The sequence below is a fragment of the Ciconia boyciana genome, chromosome 2 (genome assembly GCF_034638445.1).
Source record: "Ciconia boyciana chromosome 2, ASM3463844v1, whole genome shotgun sequence".
NCBI lineage: Eukaryota > Metazoa > Chordata > Aves > Ciconiiformes > Ciconiidae > Ciconia > Ciconia boyciana.
Window position 1 is genome coordinate 158,550,257 of NC_132935.1, and position 25,386 is coordinate 158,575,642.

A 25,386-nucleotide genomic window follows, 5' to 3' on the forward strand; every position below is an offset into this window, starting at 1 on the left:
ACTCCAGGGGGAGAAAGGCAGGCACGCTCTTTCTCTCCCCCGTGTTCACTCGGGGCATCTGACAGCACTGTGCTCCCGCCGTTGCCATTGTTTCTCTCGCCCAGCCCTGTCCCCGGGTGTTCGTGCGGCTCTTTCGCACGGCAACCGGAGAAGGAAAATCGTTTAAAACCCCGATGGCGAAAGCGGAGAGAGAGGAGATTCAGGAGCCGTGCCCGCAACCGCCCGCCAGCCTCTTCCTTCCCGCCGCCGGCGGCGGTGCCCCTGCCCGCTCCCGGGACCCGAGGCGGGGGCGGCGGCCCGAGCCGCCCGGGGAGCGGGGCCGGCCCGCGGGGGGCCCGGGTGGGCGGCTCGTCCCTGCCTCGCTGATGGGAGGCCAAACGCCGCGGCGAGGCGGATTAACGTCCCGGGGCGCAGCGCCCGGGGAGGGGGCGCCGGCACTTTTGCTGGAGCTGCCTATTTAGATGCAGATTGCGACCTCCGGCCCCGAGGGGCCGGCGGCCTTTCACGGAGATGCTAATGGCAGAGCGCGGCGGCCCTTTGCCCCCCCCGGGCCCCCAGGGCCGAGGCGGCGGGAGCTGCGAGCAGGCGGCGGCTGCCGTCGGTGCTGCCCCTCCCGGGTCTCCTTTGCAAGCCCCCTCCCCCGTCCCCCGCCCCCCGCCCGGTGCGGAGGGCGGGCAGCGGTGCGGGCCGAGGCCGCGCTCCCCCCGCCGCGGCCGGGGCAGGTGCCCGGCGGGGGCCGCGGAGCGCGGGGGGTGGGCGCGGGGAGGCGGCCCCGGAGCCCCCCCCCCCCCGGGCCGGGGCGGGGAGGGGGGGGGGTCAGCCCCGTCCTCCTGGTGGCTGTTGGGATTTGGAGGAGGGGCCGGCCGCGGTTTGGGGGAGGGAGGCAGGGAGGCGGCGGGTCCGGCGGTGGCTGCGCGGGCGCGGAGGCGGCGGCGGGCGGCACATGCCCGGCCCCGGCGAGCCCTGCGCCCGCCCCCCGCCGCCCGGGGTTTACAAACCCGGCAGCCCTCCTCCGCCCGGCGCATCCAGGCAAGAAAATCCGGGAGTCTTATTGAGCCTGCATTTCCATTAACTCTGCCTCAGCCCCGGCTAATCCGCAGCACTGAAGGCAAGGAGGCTAATTAATGACAAGCTTTTACAGTCAAGACCAGCGATAATTGCTTTGGTGGCCTTTATGATTACAAGATAAAAATGGACCGGGCCTGACATAAGAGCCACTGTGTACACTGCAAGACAGGAGGAAATTAAGAGCTGGCTAGCTGAATACGGAGCAGAAAATTACTAATAGAGGAGAGATAATGAATAGGCCGGCTAGGCATTCATGGGGAAAAATCCATTTTGTTACCACGCGAAATTAGGTGGTGGAAAGGAGTTTGCTAATTGTTCTCATCTTGTAGCAACCAGGACTGAGGCAGGGGCGTGCTTTTCAATTCATTTCCCTGGTAATTGTGAAAGGGGGAAAGCAGGCCAAATGAGTCTTGCTGCAATTTGCGCGCCTGGTCTTTTCATTTTCATGTTGCGTTTTTAATTGTTGCTAATATAGCTTATAATGAAGCTAATGAGGGGAAATTATTGTACAACTTTTTAGCACATGGAGACAAGTGAAACGCACTAGAAGGATTCTCTCCTATCGCTGCAAAAATAATAGTAATCTGGAGGAGTTTGGAACTATCGCGCTTCTTTATCCTTTTCCTTCTACAACAGACAAAAGGAAGGACCGCCACCTACTTCCCCCCCCCGTCGTTCCGTGTTTCGCTTTTCACTCCAAGAAAAAAAAAATACCGGATTTTCCCTTGCTGCCCCCTCGCAGCCCCTGGCCCTGCATGCGGTCCTGCGGGGGGGGCGCGGAACTGCGGGGCGCGGCGCGGTGCTTGCGCGCAGCCAGCGCGCCCGCCTCCGCCTTTCGGTCGTTAAATGCAAGCCGCCGGGAGGGGAGGGGAGGGGACGGAGGGGGGGGCATGTCAGCAGTGCTGGCCCTGCCCGCCCGTTCGCCTCCATCCTTGGCTGAAAGTTCGCGCTGCCGGGTGTTTCCCTCGACGGGGCCCCCCCCTCCGCGCTGCTCGGCGCTGCTCCGCCACCGCGCAACTCAGGCGCTGCCTCTCTCTCCTCCCCTGCAGAAAAGCCACGTCCCGCCGCTCCCGCAGCGCGGGGAAGAGGCAGAGTCCGCCAAATTCCTCCTCCTCACCCTCCTCTCCCTCGCCGGCATCGCCGGGGTCCTGGCGGCGTCGGGGGTCGCCTACTGCCTCCGCCACCGCGCCCACCACCGGCTGAAGGAGAAGCTCTCGGCCCTGGGGACCGACGCCGGCTCCGACGCCCCCGCTGCTTATCAGGTAAGGACCGAGCTCTCCTCCTCCGGCCCGGCTCCCCCGGGGTGCCCGGCAGCCCCCGGGGGGACCCCTCCCGTACTGGGAGCCGGGGGGTGGGTTTGTTCCCGACGCTGCCCCCCGGCTCCGTTCATATTCCCGCGGATTCACTGGAGCGGCTTTTTGCTGCTGGGGATTAATCTTGGCTGTTCTGGTAGTTGCTGTACATTCGTGCCTAATTAGAAACATTTAAAAAAAAAAAAAGGAAAGAAGAAGCCCTTGCCATTGAAATTCTCTGAAAAATAACATTAATATCCATAATCTGTCACCCCTGCCACTATTAATAACGAAAAATCTTTAACATTTATGAGGAATGGATTGCACGGTTATCTGAAGATGTCTCTCTTTTTGAGTAATCGACTTCTTCAGGGTCTGATATGAAAAGAGCCTTTGACCCGATCTGTTGCCACCTTCTGCCATTATTCAGATAAAATGAAATCTAATGCTGATAGATGGGGAGGTAAACCAGGACTGGTTCTGGGAGAACAATGGTCGCAGATGTGTACCCAGTAATGCGGGAGGACTGCACTCAGATTTCCTGAAATAAATCAGAAACCTCAGGCTTTCTCTTTCAATTTCACAAGTGTTGGCTGGAGAGACACTCTGCATCTTCCTGAAGTTTGGTTGAGATCGTGGCACTTTATTTCTTGGTGTGTTATTGGTGTGGCAATGCATGTGTTACACCACACAGCCCTGGTCTGCTATCCCGGTATATTTGAAGTGTGACCAGGAAAAAGAATTCAAGAATGTGTAAACATTGTTGCTGTAGTACCCATGTCTGCTGTGCCCCCGTAGGGTCTCGGTAATGGCACTCTTCTGTCAAGTTTTATTTTACCTTCTTGTTCTGCTTAGGTTCAGACATTATGGTCTTTCTGGATTCTGGAGCTGAGGTAGATTCAAATTGGCAGCTGGGAGTCATACGGGAATCAACTCATATTTCCTCGCAAAGTTTGGGTCTGCCTGTGCCTCTTACGTGTTAAAGATGTAACGTATTAAGTACGTCTCCACAGGCTGGGTCCAGGGAGATTTCAGTACAGAATGATAAATACGAATGTTTCTGTAACAATTAGTATCTTCAGGAATGGTTTTCAGTTTGGATTGAATGTTTACTGAAAAAAAAACATCTTTAAATTACTTTACATCTTTAAATTTAATGACTTCCAAAGCAAGAGAGAGCGAGAGCAAGAGCATTTCCAGTGGAAAAAAGGAGTGTCCTCCAGGATAAAGTGTGAACAAAACAGCAGTTTGTCAGATCAGTTTTGTTGGCCAAAGAGACTGTGGCCATAAATTATTTTTGGTTGGTTTTAATAGGGAACTTGTTGTTGACTTATTTAAACCACAGAAGCAATAGGTAGTCTTTTTCTTCCATCAAACGTGAATACAATAATTCTTAATTTAAAAAAGAAGCCCTCCAGGTTCCAAAATCACACTTGAAACTGAATTTGTGATAATTAACAGGACAATCTTCCTACTGACAGCTCTAATTAATAGTATCTGTAATTAAAATCGTGCCCTTCCAGCAGGAAAATTGTTTGAATTTCTTGGAGTGACCTTTTTTGCCATTTCTCCTGGGAGTATAGTGGTTAAGTTGATATTGATTTTATAATGAGCTCTGGTTTGTTTAATAAGAATCTGTAATCCAGACACTAAATTAAATGTGTGCTTCATTTCTTCTTCCCAGATTTATATGTATTTTAAAATCTTCCTAGTTAGATCTGAGAGTGTCATTTTCTGTTTAAAAACAACAACAACGCTTCGAGGATGCTGCTCAGTTTTTCAATAGCGAGACTGTATTAATATTCTTTGTTCCTGACCTTTGGGCCCAGTCCTAACCACCTGACTTCTTAAACATTTCCATTGGTTTTTCAGGGGAACTGTAGTCATGAGTGGGAGGAAAAATGTTTTTCCTTAAATACAAAGGTTTCTCAGGGCTTGGCTCTCCTCCCATGGAAGTAAATGGGAATTTTGCCATTTGTTTCAATGGCAGCAGTAGGAGGCCCCAGTATAAGCAGACAAAATACTCAGGCAGTTTTGATGCTGCTAAGTAGCGTTTTATCAAAATGAATTGCTGAGCCTGGTTCTGTATATGATAAACTATTCACGTGGATTTGAAGAGAAACAGGATTGAGCCCCATTCGCATCGTCAAAATCGCCTTATGTTGAGCTGTGTTAAATGTAATGGATATCTGGTGTGATGCATGTTTTGGGTAACATCAGTTAGGTCTCAGAAAAGCATCAATTATCTTTTTCCTCATTTTCTGTGATACTCATAGGGGAATAATGTAGCCTGTATTAATACGAGGAAAGAAAAAAGCAGATAGCTTTGAAAATTGTACCTACTTTGTTCTCTTCTGTTAAATGTTTCCCAAGTATCTACTCGGTTAAGTCAGTGTATTTTAAAAATATGAAATATTTCAGCAGCTGCTGCCACTACACTTTAAAGCACGCTACTCCAATATGTTGCTGCTTACAGCTTAAGTGACAATTCAGATTTATTTTTTTTAATTTGAAGAGGGAAAAATTGGTCGGTATAAAAAGGCCTGGTGGCCCAATGTGATTCAGAGAGAACACTGAAATATCACTTCGATTCACATGCTTCTCAAAATGTCAGTGGTTTATTTCTTCACATAAACAAGACTGACCTAAATTTTCAAGATTTAGCAGAAGCATTTTTCATCCTAACCCAGTTCAGCCAGCAGAGTTCATCCGGGGTTTTACTCCTGCCTTACTCACCCTGTGAACTTCAAAGAGTTTTTTCCCACAGCTGCTTCCCCCCCCCCGCCCCCCCCCCTTCTAGCTTGCGCAGTGAAATACCAGCTTGAGAAGGGGAAAACAGACAAACCATATTGTCAGGGAAATAGCAGGTTGGCTGCTAAGTCTCCCCCCGCGCCGGAGGCGTAGTGCCTGTCATGCAACGTCACTCTCCCTCGGGCACTCACCTGCTAGCGCGAGCAGTTCTTGTGTGAGCCCACTTACCTACTAGCGCGAGTATTTCTTGTGTGAGCATGGGTACAAGTGACCAGTCTTAGGCAGAAGAACCAATACCGTCTAAAAGTTGAAGCAGGCAAATAAAATCTTTGCGGTGCCCTTGGTAAGCTGGCAAAGGGCCCAATGCCGCTTGAAGAGGTTGCGGTGTGAGTCTGGTTCTTCAGGTGTTTGGCAAGGCAAGCAGCTGGCCTTCAAAGTGTTAAAGTAAGGTCTGGGGGACTAAACCCTATTTAAAGACTAAGTAACGCGAGGAAGGGTAGATACACAATTACAACTTCATTTATCTTTGAATCACTAAACAACAAAATTATAGGCTGGTTTAATTAGGCAGTGGCTAAGGAGCTTTTCAAAATTAAAGGGAATAGGGTATCGCGGAAAATGTTGCATGTGCATAAAATGCATTTTATACATAAAGGTGGACAATTTTTGCATACCTTTTAAACACGTCTCCTGTCCTTTCAAATCACACATGTAATGATTAGATAAGTCAGCGTTAGCATTCAGGGCTGACTAAAAAGAGGCTCTGAGTGCCTCCGTGGTGCCCCTGCGCATGTGCACACCTGCACCCGTGTTTGTTGCTCGTGTTGCTTTGATCTTCTTTGAAAAGCAAGTTTAGCATTCTGCAAGCCCACTCTCTGGTCCGGGAGATTAGGGCCAAAGCGTTTTAGGAATTTTCAGCAGACAGTCTTTGATTTATTTCACAACACTGAGCAGATTTTCTTCGTGCACTTTGAAGCCTTTAGAACGTAACCCAGAGAAAAACGGGCATTCAGGCATCGGGGGCGGGCTGCAAACAGGGCCACTAAGTGCACATCTTACTTGTCACTGCTCCCATTAGCGAGCAATTTATTAATGTAATGAGTGTATGTTAGTGACTGCTACTATTTAGGGATGGTCTGTTTGATTCAAGAGTGATGTATTTGTGAGTCCAGCTGAACTCTGGCTTTTGACCCCCGTGTGGGGAACGCTGGGTTGTGCGAGATGTTAAATCATCAGCATATTTTATACTTTGCACTGCAGAACTTTGCGATGAGCATAGTCTTCTGCATCACTGATAATGCTCTGCAAAACGTTGCCCATAATGGAATTTAAAGGCAAAAGTTAAAATGCACTAAAGCTGGCTTGAGAAAGCCTGCCTTTTAATATTTTATGTCAATAATGTTCTTTTTAATTTTCCTTCATCTCAGCCAAAAGAACTTCCTTGAAAAAGCAAGGGGGCAAAGACCAAGCAGTTTACAATGAAGTTCCTTCTTAAACTGCCTGAAGTGTTCAAGGTTACAGGAGCCGTGCACTGTCAGTGCAGCTGGATTACATCATCAGCTGTTTTAAAAACTTGTTCAAATAACTTCGTTTGGCAGGCATATAGTTGTAAATTATATGTTCAATTCTACATTATTACATGAGTTATATTATATATAAATTATATATTCCTTTGGCAAATACAGTCTTATTAATTACATGATCCTTCTGGATTCAAAGCCACTAAGAACTTCTTTGTGCTTTTAAAGATTTTGATCCTGCTGGTATTTGTTATTAGAGATGTTAAGAACATGGTATTTACAACAATTACGATAAATATTTTGCTGCAAAATTTTTAAAAAGCTCCAACTGAAAGAATCCACTGGAAACATAGTCTCCACTTAACCATCATGCCTCTTTTGTATGTTTAAATACAGATAATTCATTACCTCTAATGTGGCTTCATATTTTACACTCTAGACTGACTTTCATAAGCAAACATGTTATTATAGTATTAGACTTTGATGTTATAGTAATACTGTATATCAACTCCTTAGAAAATGGAATTTTGTGGACTAAGTGAAATGGAAAAAAAAAGGAAAATTTTGCTGTTCTTATTTATCAAGTTCTCAGTAATATTCAAATTACCATCAGTATTGGGACCAAAGTAAGCTGGTAAACTGGGGTGAATCAGTACCATGAAGTATTACCTCATGGCTACGCAAAACTGTTTCATTTTCAAGGACCCTCATGACACTGAAGCAAAAAAGATATCACTGAGGATGAGATGTATTCAGTACATAAGTATTTAGTAAACATTCCGTAAGGAATACCTTTAGTAAGGATTTTGGATAGATGAAAATTTTGCCTTAAGGCTGATTACTACGACGGGCTTGCTTGTGTTTTCTTCTGGGAAAACAAAGGACATGATGCATTTTTAATCTTATCTTTTCCTGTGTCCTTATTAAAAGAGAAAAAAAAGATCATCTCATATGACTATGTAAAGCAACAGGACAAACTGTAATTGTTATGTATTAGAAGAGTTGTTCTTGTCCATTTAAGTCTGCTTATTGTGTATTATGTTAACAATTTTCTCTATCTTTAATTAGAATTTTGTCTTAAAATAAATTCTCAGGAACCTGCAAATACACTGTATGTAGTGTTGTTACATAGACTCTACTTTAAAGGTGAGACAGTTTTCCCAATGTACAAAATATATATTCTACACAATAGTTGTGTGTAGCAATCATGGGAGAGAAGAAAGAAGTGGGGAGTGTTTGCAGGTGATTAGCAGAGCTTACCTTATGTTTAAACACTTCACTGAAGTCAGACAGTGGATGGGCAAAGCAGAATGAGGCAAAACAGGAGGTATACAAATATGTATTTAACTTTTAATCTGTTTTTTATCTGATTAGTGTTCAGAACAATCCACAATTCGTGGGATGCAGTGGGCTGTGTAATTCCCTAACCTTGCTTCCTGTGGTAGCCATAAAATTGAGTTAAATGGTAGTAATGTTCAAAGTAGCATTTCAAAATACGGTATGAATTTATAAATCAGCAGAAATTTATCAAACATGCCTGTTTGATAAATTGGGGTGTAAGTAAATAAATAAATAAATAGGGGTATGTTATCAATCTTACCCCTAGCGTTTAAAATCAACTTCAAAATACTGCTTAATGAGACATGCCCATTTTAAGTGCTGAAGCCCAATGGCCCAGATTTCAGAGGGCACTTCAGGAAATCTGTATTTGAGCTTGCCCTGTCCGTCTGCGAGGAGCTGTGCTCTCCCATCGCCTCCTCCCCTGCTCTGCCCTGCTCTCTCCAGCACGCATGGCCCCGGCAGCGGGGCAGCCCCCGGGGAACCGCGCTGGCTGGGCTTGTTACGAATAGCTCTCCTCCAAGCTTTTCCTATTTAAGAAAATAACTTTTGTAAATTACTCAGTGTTGGAGAAATGGCCTTGCCCTGAGCAGAGAAGGTTTTACCTTTGCAGCCCAGGTCCTGGGCTGCTGCAGCAGTGGCAGTGCAGCAACGCTTTTGAGTAAAATACTCTTTACATTAGAGTGGGCAGGTGGAGAGAGAGGGTTTTTGCAGGCATGAAAGGAAAATGAGTATACACACAACTCCTGGAGTGCTTGGATAAGAACGTGCCATGTGGGTTTAGATTTGAGTAATATAAACTGTCTTTTTCAAGCAGTTGGTTGTTTATCTGCATGGGACTAGTGCAAAGTGGCAGAGAGGTGATGTCGACCCTCTCCCCTTACCTGACTTTGTTTATTTTTCCTGTGTAAAGAATATGGCGTTTGAGCTTGGTGTTTTGTGGAACAAGGACAAACGTGCTCCAAGCATCTTGCAGTATAATTTCTGTGTATTCAGGATGTAAGAAAATGCTAAGAAAAAATAGTAGGAGGGGAAATGAAGTTAATGACTCATTTTTAATTACTGGGAAATCCAGAGTCCTTACCCAAACAGGCATTTCTTAGAAATGTGCTGGAGGTGCTCTGGACTTGCAGGCTGCATCTCACCCAGTAATTTAAACCAGTAAATTGTTTGAATGGCCCTGGCACCATTTCAGGCCAAGCCACCCAACTTTCTCCCAAACAATTTCTCAGCACAGTTAGCACAGCCCAAGAAAAAGACATATATTCATTCACTGGGCAGTTTGCTTAGTAGTTTGGCTGTGGCCACCCTGTTTTAGAGGGTGAGAATCACTGTTGCTTTACCTGCTCTAACTCCCCGTCCTGGACCGCCGAGGTCTGGGCTGCCGCTCCCGAGCATCCCACTCCTGCTTCAGAGCCCTTTCCACCCGTCCCTGCCGCGCCGCAGGCTGTTTGCCAGCTGAGCGTGGGCTGGTTCTGGATAAGTACAATGGATTGTCTCCCTCTGGTAAATTGATTATGTCCCAGTGCCTGTACGTTATAAAAAAGCCAAAGATAACCACAGCCTTGCCTAATGGGCTGGAGAATATTTGATCTGCAGTCCCAGGCAGTACATCATCTCAAGTGTCCTGATTTCTTTCTGGAATAACTATACTGTCTTCAGTGGCATTTTTTTCTGATGTAATGTAGAGGATAATCAGGCCTGTCTTTCCTGCACACTTCTGCCCTTTTTTCTGTTTTAGGATTTTCCTTTTTGCTTTTGGAGCAGCTCTGTTATCATGTTTCAGGTTTGACACATTCTTCTATTGTATATTCTCTGAACGCTCAGCAGCTAACACTGTGATCTGGCTTGCTGAGCCTCTCATATTCCCTCAGAGTGCTGCACTAGAAGAAAAAAAAAAAAATTAAAGTTTTTAACTGGGAAGTTTTTTATTTGCGGAATGAATCTTGTATCAGGGTCGTGTTCCCTGGAAGAGAGTAGAAGTTAATTTTGTGTACATAAAGAACTGTTGTAGATGGTGTTTGTCGGTTGTTGTAGGATGATGTTGCCTGCAAGCAGGAACAGGTTGCAGTTTATTCTCTGAGGTCTGTAAGGTGCATAAAAAACATTCTTCTTCCTGCTTTCTTCTGGGTAGATCTGTTCATCCTGCACAGCGGTCTCACACGGTGGACAGTGAAAGGGAAGGGGAGTGGGGGATGCAGTGTCACTTCCTTTCTCCTTCTCTGTGCGGGCAGGGAAGATGTGCTGTGCTCGGCAGCGTGCTGGCAGAGCAGGTCTGTGTCCTGCCCAAAGCCAGTGAGGTCTCGGCTTCAGGGATCTCTTCTCCTTCCTGCACTGTGTGTTTGTGCTTAGCCTTAGTGAAGGATTTGAAGCTGACGGCAGCCACCTAAGGTTTTACCCTGGTAAACCCATACGGACTTGGCTGTTTTGAGGGACAGATGAACAAAAGTAGGTTTTAAATCCTCAGCTTTCCTCTGCCTGTAGCCCTGTTGTGCAGCTCTTGCAGGGAAGCGGATGTTGCAAACTTGAATATTCTGGGGGGACGGTGATGTTTTTGCCCGTTTTATTGTGGTATAAACTATAAGATAAGAACTTTGGGTAGAGCAGACTGGAGCTGTACTGGGGTCATGCTGCTCAACTGGTCCAGTCTTCCCAAAGGCACAAGTGAGAGGTGGTGTCTCAAACAGCCTCGGGAGCGTGCGTGACACGGGAGGGCGGGGGACCCATGGGTGGCCTGTGTGCAGAGCTACAAAGAGTTGGAAGTCAAGGATGTGATTTGTGTTGACTGGACAAGAGGCCTCATTTCATTCCTCTCAACAGCGACAAAGCTACAGCTCCAGGGATAAGGACCTCCTATCCAAGATGCTTTCCTTTTCATATATTTACATGCACAACAGAGATCTAAATGCTTTCTAGCAGTTTAAAGAACTGTAAAAGAAAATTTGATTGAGTTAGTGCACACCAGCGAGGTACAGTAAAGGACTGAGACAGCTCAGCTGATGTCTTTGCACTGTGATTTTTGCTATTGCAGGTTCTAAGCTCTCATAGTACCAGTGTATGTCACTGCAGCTTAAGTCAGCTGGGGCATTCCTGCAGCTCTTCATCTTCCAGTTCAGGTTCTCAGCTTTCAGCATGCCGATCCAGTTTTCATCACTTGTATTCTTACAAAACAACTAAATCAAGACTGAAGAAGGGGACTGTAAAAGAACACTCCTAGAAGTTGAATCTTGCAAAGAACCAAAATTAATTTGGAGGGGGATGGGAGAGAATAGCTTTTGAATTGGAGAAAATAAAATTTAGTGTAGGTGGCTTATCCAAAGGAGAAAAATGCATGAGGTTTTCTCTAAGCTTTGCTGACCAGTTTCTAGACTTTTTGCCAAAGACAAATGAGTGATGTTTTATTGATGTTTGCTTGGGATGACTGCATTCTGAACAAGCACGGATTTTGATCAGGGAAATAGTTTGTTAAATTTTTAATATCTCAGACTGATAAAATCCTATTCATTTTTGGTGCAGTTTTTATTTTTCTGTTTTCCTGTCTAGCTAACATAGTTGGAGGCTTCTTGATGATTCCTGCTTTTTCCTTCTACGTAGGGCTGCTGCTGGTTTGCAGAACTGTGTTCTGGCAGCATCTCAGAGATCTCAGAAGTGGCTGATCTTGCTCTCCAAAGTGGGAACAGCTCATCATTATCATGATAAAACTCACTTTTGCTATTGAGTTTACAGCTTGATTAAAGCTACCCCCTTTCCCCTCATGAAATGTTACCTAACGTGGAGATAGATACATGCGTTTCATGCAGGTGGGAAGGCTTTTCCTTGGTCGTGCTCTCTGGCAACAGCAGAGGTATATGGTTTGAAGTGGGCTGTAGTAGAGCCATAACTACCAACCCTACCTATTTTCTGGTACTGCTGGTCTGAACGTCCCCCTAATCTTCAAAAATGTATCAGGCAGAATATTCCCGTCGGAGGAATATTGATTTTCCCTCTAACTGTGAATAGAAGAATGAGGGAAAGATGAAAATGAAAAATTCAGTATGCTGCTGCTTTTCTGACAGTGTGGGGAAAAGAAACTTGGATTTTACCTTTTTCCAACTTCTTAGTTGGAGTTCATCCTGGCTTCCTGGGAAAGAAAAATGCCTCATGTGGAGTGAAACGGGGTGATTTGCTGGAAGAGGTTTTGCTGCAGTGGATCACAGTGAAAGGCGTCAGTGGCTGGCTATCCACATAAGATAGGAGAAGAAATGTGATGGAGCTGAATGTAGTTTTGGGAGCAAGAACAATCTACATATGTAAATTCATGTTATATAGTGAAATTATGTCATACAGCATCTCCCTCTGTACTCTGGGGAAATAATATGTACAGTAAAACGGGAATGTGAGCATGTAAATTCCATATACTGTCATCCACAAGCGTGAAATAAAGAGCTGCAATTCCTAATTAACCTCACTGGAAAGCTCTTGGGTGTGAAGTTAAAACATACAGAAGGGTTGCCTAGCAAGCTGTTCCAAATTTCAGCTTCTTTTTGAAGGTCTGGGTCAACCCAATGGCTCTCCAGGCATTGTTGACTAATAATTTTGTTTGTTTATTTGAGGGCTTTAGAAGTTAATTAAGTATAAATCAATGCTTGAGGCTTCTGTGAGTGCATTGCTGAAGGAACGCTGCAGAAATGGAAGGAGTGAGGAAAAGGTGACAAGAATGATTAAGGGCACGGAAAACTCATATGAAGAGAGATTGAAAAGACAGATTATTTCTTCCAAAACAGTAACAGGTGGCAGTGTAGAAAAGGAAAAAAGTATATAAAATGAGGAACTGAAGAAAGCATGAAACTCTTATTCTGTCTTCTGCCCAGCACCAGGGCAAAGATGTTCGGTTACATTAAATACATAAAATAAAAGACTAATAGAGGAAAAGCTATCTGCATAATACAACTGCAACATGCAACACTGTTTCTGCAGAATGTTCTTGATGCACAAGTTGTTATCAGGAATCTCAAAAACCAAAGAAGCACGTCAGAAAAAATATTCTAGGTAATAAAATAGCTGATGATGTTTTAGAAGATGTCTGTAACTTCATGCCCCGGGTCTTAAAATAATCCAAAATTAAGATGTGACAGTTTTAGGAATGTGCCCACCTTGTATGTGTTCTCATGCACTGTTCCTGTGGTGCTTCTTGCAGACAAACTGGTGCCTGGCGGAGAGGTCTGGGGTGGCATTAACAAGCCCTGTGCTTGCGTGAGTTGGCGAAGGGAAACCCAGGAGCTTCAGTAATGGCCAAGGAATTTCTTGTCTTTGAAAGCAAACACACACACGAACGCCTTGCTGCTGCTGCGGGGTATTTATTGTAAGCGGTGCCGGGGGGCAGGTCAGGGATGGCAGGGAGGTCTGCAGCTCTCCTCCGGGCAGGCAGTGCCAGGGCACGACCGTGATCTGGTTGAGAGCACAGTTGTACAGAGCGGTAGGGGAGAGCCCAAGAGAAATGTGCATTTTTGCTGTTCTTGCCGTTTTCTCCAAAATGTGAAGTCTCTCTGTACCTCTGACCATCAGTACTGAGTATAAAAACCCTCTGTTTTTCCAGTATCTCCTGTAACACTAATAAAGTGAATGCGTAGAAATATTGACCAATATTTTTAATTCTTTAAGACTTTTGTGTGTGTGTCTGTTCTCAGAGACACTATGGAACTCATACATACTATTTTTTCCATAGTTTAGGAGAGTTTCTCTGTATTACCAAGTTTTTCACTCATAATAACCTGCTCTGACTTACTAGCAGCTTTGTGTTATATAGATCCTTTTTTTTACACTGTTTCCTTGTTCAAAAAATTTGTATTTGTTCTTCCTAGCAGAGTTAAGAGTGATTTCGTTTTTATTTTCAGTCAGGAATGGGTGGAAAGCAATGACTTTAGTTTTCAAATCAGGAGAAGGTAATGACTGGCAATTTCAACTGCCATGATAGATGATGTTATGAAAAAAAATTTGTCGCTGATGGCCGTCCTTGCTAAGTACTTCCTTATCCCAGCATCATTTCTTACGTGTGTAGCCACCTTCTACGAAAAAAAACATATTTGAGGTTTTTAGAAGTTTTTAGGACTTCTTTTTGTATTTCTCTGACTGTTTTTAGTATCTGGTACCATGAATGCAGTTACGCAGACTTAAGGAAAGCAATAATAATATTTGCAATGGGCTAAAATAATATTTTTAGACATAAACTTGTGGCTATACATTTGTTTCTTTCCGAGGAAGAAGTGCATGCTGAGTCCTGCTGGCGAGCTCAGAATTCTTATTCCTAGCAGAAATGATCTCCCATATTTAGTCCTGCAGGGCAATAAAATAGTGGACTACACAGCCTTAATGTATATCTTTCCTGAGAAACTACAGCTGGCTTGGGACTGTATTTTTTGCCTGCTTTGGGCCCCAGGCAACTATAAACGCTGGGAGTGGAAAAGGAAACATTTGTGGCAGTTATCTGTGAAAGCACTGGCATCGGGCTTTGGGTGGGTTAGACAAAGTCAAAATACATGATGAATTTGCACGTGGTTCTGCATGGTCTTTCAGGTTAATTCAATTGTTACTACGGTTTATTTGTAACCCATACTGTGCTGTATGGCTCTTGCTGTGCTAGCGGTGAATTTACTGTGCAAATTCATATTAAGAAGCAGCTGTGCCCTCATGAGCATGTATTTGAGTTAGTTAAGATGAACAAAGTATGGAAAAGGTGAAGTTTGTTTTACACATTATTTTTCTCTGTCTAGTGACTCCTTAAGAAATCTTTCCTCTCCCAGCTTCATACTTACCATATACTTGTAAAATGCTACATGCAACCACAGCTGAAATGCGGGAAATGCAATTTAGAAACCAGCATTGGTTGAAACCACCAAAAAAATATATTCCTTCTTGTTTTTTCCCTTTTTTTTTTTTTTTTCTTTTTTGTGGCAGGTAAGTCAATCTCATATCCCGCTGCTTCCAGGATTACAGTTGTCTGAATTGCAAGACCAGTAATGCTCAGACACCGTCAGGGACACCCTGAGAAAAACCAGAGTACTTTAACACCAGTAGATCTCGGGTGACTTCAGGTCTATGGTTTGCAGATCTGTCCTATTAGAAATAGCCCCTGGTTTCTTTGGAGGCATCCAGGTAGTCTCTTTAAATCCTGAGAGAAACCACCATGATGTCATTATGAGCATGGTGTCATTATGCAGGGAAAATACCAGTTCAAATCAGTTTAAAGAAACATGAAATTTCTTCGTATATCTTCTCTCTGTGAAGTCCAGTGTACTGCAGTCATGTTAAGTCAGGCATCTGTTTCGTAAAACTCTTCCCTCTTTTAGAAATCAAGGATATAAAGTCATACTGACTTACACAGTCCCAGCTAGAGTGGTCTCTTGTATTTTTGTATAGGAAAAAAATCCCCAGTAGAGTAATCTAAACATGGTCTTCAAATTTCACTGGTCCTCTGGAAAGAAAGCAGTATTATCCCCAAAGATGCCGGTGCTTTCCTGGCATGGACAGCAGGGAAAACACACTACCGTTATTTCCAGGAAATACCATTAGACCTATGCTGTCACATCTTCCTTGGCGACACGAGCCATGGAAAAGACCTCTCCCTCCTTCAGCAGCTTCTGGGCTATTTAGTTGTCTACCTTGTTGACGAGAGGTTACTGAAAGAATTAAAGTAAAAATATTTCCTTAAGCTGTATTGCATAGTCATTGTCTTCGGCTCAGTGCAAGCCAGAAATTTTCACATCTACTGGACTTCTGGAGACGCGTACAAGACCGTGATGGCTTTTTGATTGGTTGGTTTGGTAGTGTAACACTGTGCAAAGACTTGAATTTAAAGAGAGGGAATAAAACAAATAAATACGAATAAAGGAAAAGTAATTTTCCATATAAAGATAGCCATGTTTTCTTTGCCTTTCCCCTCCTGCATGGGCTTTACTTTCTTTGTGTACATGAAGAGAGGGGAATCGTAATTACATGATTCACCACCAGGAAACACTCGCAATGCTAAAATATTTGAAATTTTTAATTTCACAGACCATAATCAAAATTGGGGTTTTGTTAGGAAAATGAGTCTCAAGCCTGTGTTTGACTGCAATGCTCTCAAAGAGAAACAGCAGCCCTGTTTAGGTCTTTAAGGTCATTTGAAAACCAAACAAAGCAAAACCCCTACACCGAGACTCAGAGTTATATCCAGCTTTGCAGAGGGTGGTGCAGTACGAGAGGGCAGATAGTAAACTGAACTGGACAGACTAAGGCCGTATTGACAATCAAATAAATACATTTCACTTTTGTCTTTTTTCTTTTTTTTTTTTTCCTTCCAAGATCTATCACATACAAGTCTAGATAAATATGAATTGTACAGGGTATGGATATGTAATGATACCTTTGATGCTGTGTCTCTCAAAATATTACTCTCAAACATTTTTCCAGTATCTCCCTTTGTTCCTTTTCTGAAGGCACACTGATCTCAGTAGTTGCCTTTTCTGGCAAGGATAGAAAATATATGTACAAATATTCCACATATGTAAACAGCTCTTTTACTCCTGGACAAAAAGTGTGTTAAAATGAAACTAAAGCTTGAAAGTATGTTTCAATAACTCAAAAATAAATGGTAATAAAACTGTAATTATCCCCAAAGCTACAAACACAGTAAATAAGTTAAAGTTAAATTTATAACACCTGCAAGCATATTAAGTATGCAAAAGCAAAACAAAGGCAGCCAAATGACTTTAGCTTCACCCTGTAGTAACACTAAGCAAATTTAGTTAGAGAATAATGATGTTTGTAGTCCTAGATTCATTTGTTTAAAAAAATGAGCTTACCTTATTTTTTCATTTTTTAAATCTCACTGTGTTATGACTGCATCCAGAGCAGAACAGTTAAATCCATGCTGTATGTGCAGACCTCAGCTCATCCTGTGAATAATGCCTCCTTAATTTAAAGGAAAGTGAGGCTACTATTTAATTAAATGTATTAAAGCTGAGAAGAAAAGCATTTTTAAAGATCTTATTCTTACATACCTAGCATATAAAAGGTTACATAGATTCTTAGTTTTCATTATATGTTTTGTTATAAAGTATAGCCGTGAATCCTTTAGAATTAATAGTCAGCATTTTTAATTTAAAATTTCTACAAAACAATTTTGTTTCGCATGTAAAATGAACACAGTGCTATTGTGATCATGCCTGCTTAAGCAGATTTGTTTCTGATAGAATATTAGGCAGGTCAGGTTGAAAGGGCTTGGTGTACACTCAGCTATCACTTTTAATAAACAGTAATTTCTTTGTCTAATGTCTCTGCATTTTCTTAATAATTATACCATGGAAGGGTTTATTGTGTCTCATATTTTGTTAATTCTGAAAATAATTGTGCCACACTGGTTTCTGGACTAGCTCAGGTGATTTCCATTTGTATTTGTTAAGCAAAAGATTTTTAAAAGCGTGGAAATGTTAGGCCTATTTCCTGGACTTTATTTTTGGAATTATGCAAATTTGGGGATCAGTTACAAAAATAAATTATTTTCATTAATATATAGTAATTAAATTCTGTTTCTTTTTCTAAATAAACTGGAAAGTTGGAATTTCCCTCAGATCCCAGGCTCCTGTTAAGCAGATCTGAGGTGAATGTGACTGGGGAAGAAGAGCAGTATTTTAGATATGAAGCTATTTTCATTTACTTTGGACTGAACAACTTCTTTATAATGCGCCTGGTACCAGCTAGATGAGAACAATTCATGTGCGGTGGTGGGTGGCTGGACTTGGACTGCCTGAAGATACTGCATAGTGCGTTCGCATTAAGTGGGTATATTTTAATAAACAGCAACCTCCTCGCTGGAGGCAGCTCTGAGGTGGAGTGCCTCATCTTTAAGAGTAATGAGTGGAAAGCTGAGGTGCACGTTGACCATCTCTTAACCTGGATGCTCAGGTCAGGTCTCCTGCCTGTGACGTGCCACCCTGAGCTTTTCAAATTCCGTTTTTGCAAATAAAACAAGGGAAAAGATTCAATATTGACCATTCAAGCCTCAGTTCCAGCTGGTTTTAGTTCCATGCTTGCCTATACTCTTAGTCCTTACCAGGGTGTATACATAGATTTCTCTCCAAAACCAAACATTTTAGTAAACTATGTGGTCTTAATGGATTTTCCAGATACCTACTGTATTAGTTGAACTTGATGGAAGATAAACATTTCTCCAAATTATCGTTTGCTGTCTTGCCCTTCTGTGACACTGATGGCTGCTGTGCATCACGAAGCCAAGTGGCAGCAAATGCTGCTGCTGTCACTAGCTGGGGACGTCCAGAAGAGGTGGCCTAACACTTCTGGTGGTAAGCAGGTTGCATCTCTAAACCAGACCTGGACAGGTATCTGTGGGGTTCATTTCTGAACAGACTTGATGCCTCCTTGGTTGAGAGGAGAGTTTCCTACTCATCTCTTCAAGTTCATCAACTCATCTCTTCTTACTCATCTCTTCAAGAGACCCATCTAACAAAACATAGTGGTAAGGCTGGCTCTCCATCCATGTGGGTTGTTGTCCATTAGGTGCAACAAGTCTCTTAATGCCCTTCTTTAAATGTGGATAAATTACATTTATGGTGCAGTGTGGTTCATTCACAAGTGGACTGTACGGATTTGAAAATCCATTTGTTGTACCTGAGGAAATAATTGTTGCTTCGTGCTTCTCCTTGTCTCTGTGAGGACAACCAAGTATTAGGAACACTTTAAAACCTCATTGGAAGAGGTCCAGGGGTTTTCTGAGAACACTGGTTACGGTTTGTTTAAGGTTATCAATTATTTCTCAAATAAAAAGCTCTCTGTAGTTGATCATTGTGCTGTACTTTGAACTCATTTAACTGGACATTATTTACAGAATATTTGTCTTGGTTATGGCAGTTTTTGTCACACAGCGATATTACTTTTCCATTATATACTGCATGTGACCACCACATAAGTTTGGTAATAAATGTTGGGAAATAAAAAACAGAGTAAGTGCCTCAGTATGATAGCAATTCCCATGTGATGGGAAATAATGTCATAAACTTCAAATTACCTTTTAAATAAATGTTTACGTCCAACCCATCCATTAGATCATAGCCCGAAGGGTCAGGAGGATCATTTCTTCATATTTCACTGTATGCATTGTGATTGCTTTTTTAGGTGTAAATGATGTTTTTAAATAAAGAATGGCACTCGAACTATACACAAACAACGGCTAGACATTACTGAGTCGCAGTATGGCAGAAATAGCCTCAGCCACTTGGCTAAATATAGAAGTGCAACAGTAAATTGAATTCATTCTTAGAAAATATTTTTAATGGTGTACGTGCTGAGATGATACAGAAATACAGCTCGTGTCATTCTCACAGTTTGCAGCTTTGACATTTTAGTCAAGTTTAAATTCTAATTGTGGTTTGGTAGATGGCTGATTTGCTAAACGCTTATGAGAGTAGAGATTTTGGAGAGTGGGGAAGAGCATACCTGAGCGTGCAGAGAAGAGTACAGGTAACAGATACCATATTAATGAGGGTCTTAACCATCAAGGGCTTTGTGTGCTTGTGAAGTGATGCCACCTCTGTAAGTGCCCAGGGATGGTGTTTCCCTTAGAGCACCTGGTGTGAAACACCCCACACATTGAGACCCCACTATTCCCAATGCCTTTCGCAGGAAGGGGACATTGCTGACCATCTCAAGGATGAAGCAAACCCAAATCCCACACTTAGACATTTCCCTGCTCTGAGCTGGACCTTCCCAGTCCGTATGTCCTGGAGGAATCCATTGGGCTCCCCAGAACGCCCCACGCATCAGAGATTTTATACGTGGTGGTAACTGTGTTCTCCCTGCAGCACTAGGCTAAAAACCCAACCAGGAGTCGAAATGGTTGGGCTCACAGAGAGGTGGCTTTGAAGAAGCAGAAGCTGTAGGTGTCCTGAGACTGCTGACGTGCACATGGGGCAGGTTCCTCAGCCTGGGCTGGGCTGGCTGGGAGTGTGGGAAGGAAGAGCTGTCCAGGGCCGTTAGACCAATCTGGAAATAAATTCAAACAAAAAACTTGTTTACAGGCAGGGGAAAACCCATTGTCTTGGAGATTTAAAACACCAATCAAGAAATTCAGTGGTGTTTTTGCTGCAACTATGATTTGACCTTCCTGTTTACATTAAACATTTTTTGTGGCAGAGTGCAGTGACGTGGTTGCTTTGTTTAAGGTATTTGACAGTTACAGCAGTTCTGGGAATAATTGTTTTGGTTCTATATATGTCAGGAAAGAAATATGTTAATATCTGAGATCAGGTTACTTTTTTTTTTAAACTTATTTATATTTGTTGTGTTTCTCAACTTTACCTTCTTTCATGAGGACCATGAACATGTTAAACTTAGTTTTAAAACAACATTTCGTAGTAACATATTAAATACTTTATGTCCAAAACATTCTTTTTAGTTGGAGGTTAATCTGCTCCAGAACCAGTTGGCTATAATATTGCTTCTTTTGTCATTATTTGTGTAAAAATGGTATATTAATTTCTTAGAGTTCACTTGATCCCAATTCTTTTTTGTTAGCAGAGTTCTATAATCCTTTCCACAGCAACCACTTGTAAAAGCAGAGGATTATGACTTGAGGCAGGATATGAGCAGCAGGAACAGATCAACTTAAAAACAAAGATCCTGTTTGAGTACAAATGCTATTGTTAGCACAGAGTTGGGGTGAGTCAAGTGGCAGGATGTCTATTAGAAGATAATAAATTAGTATCTACGCCACATGGCATGCTAGCCAGAAGACACATCCTTTTAGCAGTTATGTGATAGACTACATATTTTTATACCTTTACTTATTATACTTTTGCTAGGTCCAATAAACCATTCCCTCTGAGAATGGCTGATACCTAAACATCTGAACAGCTTTTTGGTTTTCTGTAGATTTATTTTTCTGTCTAAAAAGTTTCCGCACTCTTATACTTTTCCCAAAATCTGCTAAAAGCAGGGATTTGAAATTACACTACCGCAAGGTCGTTCTGAGGTTAGTAATAGCCATTTTGGACTAGCGCTATCTTTTCTTATGACATGTGTGATCCTTCAGAGAAAAGGAGAAGGAGAGATTTTTTTCTTTGTCCCTATATTTAAAAAAAGAGAAATACAATAACATTTTTTCTTCTGTTAAAAAGTCTTGGTTTTAATACTGATAGTTTAACTGACCTATCTAACACTAATATATGTGACTCAATTTTAAAGTATTTTTAAAGTTTAATTTTTTTTCCGAATATTTTTCCTGTTAAGGTCAGTAGGAAGTAACAAAGGTATGAAGTGACAGAAAACATTCTCGTCAAGTGTGGAAAACTCCCTGCTTTTTGTAAAAATTTGAAAAATTCTTACATGGCATGGACGAAATTAATAAATATATGAAATGCAGTGATGGAGTCAGGTAGCAGTTTCACTTGGGACAGTCTATACAGTTAGTCCCACAACTGACACCAGAAACAAGGAGTAATCTGTGCTTCCCAAACTTCTGTTGACTGTATTTTTGTAATAGACAACAAAATATATCCTGTTTATATATGATACGAATTTTGTCTCAGTGTATCTTAATTTGCACATGCATATATATATATATATATATATAAAAAATGTATTACACACCATAAAATAGTAAAATTCCACATAAGCATCTCTAATGACAAATCAAACAGAAGCTTTGGTAGAAGAAAATGTTTGGAGGGGCCTTTAATCATTGCCATGTGGTGGCAAGAGGAAACTCAATATAATGGTTTCAGTGGGTTTGTCTGAAGGCTTGCTACTGCATGGATTAGGATTCCCCCTTCAGTGTCCTAAAGTTTGCAAGGTTAAAAAAACCACCATAGTCTTAAAGTTATATTTCTAACTTCTGTCTGAAAAGATTTTATTGCGCTTGATGTATGGAGGTTTTCAGATCATCCTACTGATGGCGCTTGGGCTGCAACTATATTATCAACGAATAAGAAAACAGAAGCCATGGCATTTCGACAGTATGAATTCTTCAGACTGTATTATTTTGTTAGCCTGAGGCAAGAGACTGTGCTCTTAGTACTCGTCTGTGCAGAATGAGTAATCTGAGACAAATGTGCAACCACACCGCGTGTGCAATATGTCCAGATACTATGGACTAGCCGGTCTTGCTGTGCGCCACAGGCAGCCAAGTACCTCTCATGGACAATAGACATATGTTAAAAAATGATAATTTTATTATCCTGTCTGTGATTTCACCACACATAACTGATTCTAAAAGCATTATAACGATGACAGTGTAACTGTGGGTCTGTTTATCCCATTAGAGTCAGGATTTTATACTGTAAGGAGTTGGTTTCACCAGCAGGATTTTCTGTTACCTAACCAGAATTCTGTATTTTTGCGTGAATTCTATGCATGGGAGCAACTGAAAATATGTATTCCCAGTGCGATCTATTTCGGTGTTTTAACACGGCTTGCATTAGCGTGTGTGAGAGCTTGAATTTTCTTTCTTGCCAAAGCTGCTTAAACAATACAATGACAGATTTCTGCTTTTATTCTTCGTTAATGTCATTCTTCATCCTCTCTGCCCCACATCAGGGAGGAAGTGTTGTGAGTTTGCTATTTTAATGAAGAGAAATGAGGCATCTATCAACTAGGATTTATACTGGAGAGCACATCAATTCAGTTGCCTTGAGCTTGCTGAGTTTGCATATCCAGGGCCAAGCAGCGCTCTCAATTACTCCCGTGCAACCCCATTAACTTCAGGAGGTTGCGCAGTTCAAAAGTGGCTTCGCAGAACGTGGGGTGATATTAGGGGGAAAAAAGGCTATCTGTTAGAGAAGTCAAGCTCCAAAAAATTATTTTTGGTTATCTAAAAGGAGCTGTACGTGCAGTCATAATTACACTGTTGAAAGGGTAGGGTAGTCATCGTATAGTAATGTCATTGAGTATTTCTTTGTAGATGTGCCTAACAGAACAGACAGCCTCCCAAAAATCACTGCAGTGAGGGGGAAAACACTTTCAGCCTGGAAACATATTGTAAATCATATGTCTTTAGTAGACTGTATCCTGTAATTACTCTTAACCGTAGGTTGTTTCTTCCTCTTTCTCTCTCTAGGAGCTATGCCGTCAGCGCATGGCAGTGAAAACATCTGATCGCCCGGAGCCCCTGCATGCTTCTCGAATAAATAGTGTGTCTTCACAATTTAGCGATGGGCCCATTCCCAGCCCGTCGGCCCGGAGCAGCACGTCGTCCTGGTGCGAGGAGCCAGTCCAGTCCAACATGGACATCTCCACCGGTCACATGATCTTGGTAAGGTGTTTTTGTCTTCATGGCATGAGAAATTTCGTCAGAATTTAAGGTACCTGTTCAGCTTTTGGAAAGAGATAACTTTTAAAGAAAGGGAAGCTGTCTTTTCACAGGTAAAAAATATTCCTGAGCTTTGTTGGTAATCTTAGCTTTGTATAATTAAAACTAGAGGGATTTTTCTTTCCATTTCTTCTTCATTATATCGACTTTTTTCGTCTCTGGGGAACATTGTTTTATCTTGGACATACGAATTGTTTGCGTGCTTGCTTTAAAAAAGGTAAGCCCCATGTTGTCCTTTTGTCCTATTAATTCATGTTTACCTCAGCTTGGACAACTGAAGAAAACTGCTAAATTTCTGATCAGCTTGCTGCTTTTTCCCATGTATCTTCAGCGTGCGGAGGTATCTGAGCTGAGAAGGCAACGGAATATTAGTGATACAGAGCAATTTGTTTTCCATTACACTTAGAAAAGAAAAGGGATTCGAATTTTGAGCCTTACCTGAATTTTGTTGTCCTTGGCTGAATTTCTTCCAAGCTGGATCTCTTCTGTTTTTGAAATGATCCAAATATATTCTATTGATGGAGTCTGCATTGGAAAACTTGGGTTACTTCCAAACACGACTTGCGACCAGTGTCAGTATAGAAGATGGACACGTGAAGATCTGTGTGTGTGTAAGAGTCAGAATCCAGTGGTTGGGACTGGCGGCAGCTTGTTTCTGTCTCTCTCTGTTAGCGTCCTGCTGGGAGAGCTGTAGAGTAATCCCCCATTTTTTGTGCCTTATTTTCCTCCCTCTGTAAATATTTGCTGTCTTTGTAGAGTGCACTGAAATTAGCTGAAAGATGGTGATGGTGAAGATGATGAGTCAGGTGTTACTTTGCTTTCTGTATTTGATTTCTGCTATTTGTTAGTACGGTTGATCTAAAGTAAGCACCCTTTCCAGTTGGTAGTGTTGTTGTGCTTTTGGAAACTTCCCTGCTGGTTTATTTATGCACTGCTGAGAAGACTCACCAGTGGGGTCTCTCAGAAGAAAACTCTCCACCATGCCATACTTTTGGGCCAACTTCTTTCTCTCTTTTTCTGGACTTATATTTGAAGTTACTATCTTCTCAGATATTTTTCAAGTTCTTATAAGCCAACTCACGTAATGGAGAAAGGAATGAAGGCAAGCAAAACCCAAAGAGCTCATTTGACCTCAGCCAAGTTACTGACCTCCTTCAGCCTTGATCAGGTCAGCTATAAAACTGAGCAAAAGCAGGGCAGGATTGTAAACCAGATGCTTCATCAGAGTATGTCATCCTGAGTACATACTTCTTCCCCTGCCCTGCCTATTCCCCCCCCAAAGGAGTTAATTAAGTATTATGTTAAAATCTGGTATACAAATGCAGTTTGGAAGCGTTGCTCCCATGACAGAAAATAATTTGTTATAGTTTTTACTGTCCCACTTTTGCCTAACCAGAATTAAAATTAACTTGATTTCCTTTCATAGTTAACTAAAATGCTTGGGGGAAAAAAGAACGTCTCCAATTGCCCAACCTCAAAATAAGTACAAATTCTGGTCGTAAGGTTCTAAGGCAATATATTTGTATGGAAATAAGAGCAAAATTTCCTATGTAGACAGAAGTATGTATTTAACATTTGCAAATGGTTTCAACTGCTTTAAATTGAGCAAAATTGTTTTCAGTTATATTGTTGGGAAAAATAAAAAATCACAAAGTCAAGCTTAAAGTTGCATATGGGAACCACTTATTCTGGCTCTGGGAATTTCTGCAAAATTGCAAGAAAGAATTGTCTTCACATGGCAACAAATAAACTTTAAAAAATAGTCAGGTTGGTCAAGATCACTGTTACGGTGTTCAGTGTCCATAATTCAGTCAATCCTGTTTAACCCTGGATGAACTCATACATATGTTAGCTATCTAACAGCATATGTTGTATCTTAGATGGTGAGGGTTCAAAGAAGGGTAAAAGAAATGCTGTAGTGTCTTGAGAGTACAAACCACACAGAGAGAGTAAAAATAGTTAATTTGTTTAGTCTAAACTGAACAAACAAAAATCAGTGATTCAGGGGAGTCTGCCTATGTGCTTTGAAATACAGGATGGGAAAAAATTGTTCTTAATGGATGCAGATGATACAATTAGG

General features: G+C 42.2%; 1 protein-coding gene across 1 annotated transcript in view; it reads left to right on the plus strand.

Annotated features, from left to right (window-relative positions):
- Window positions 1-25,386, plus strand: part of PTPRN2 (protein tyrosine phosphatase receptor type N2) — a 680,315-nt gene that overhangs the window by 567,656 nt on the left and 87,273 nt on the right. The window contains 2 exon segments of the mRNA XM_072851628.1: window positions 2,118-2,330; window positions 23,055-23,249. Of these exon segments, the coding sequence (XP_072707729.1) occupies window positions 2,118-2,330; window positions 23,055-23,249 (408 nt within the window).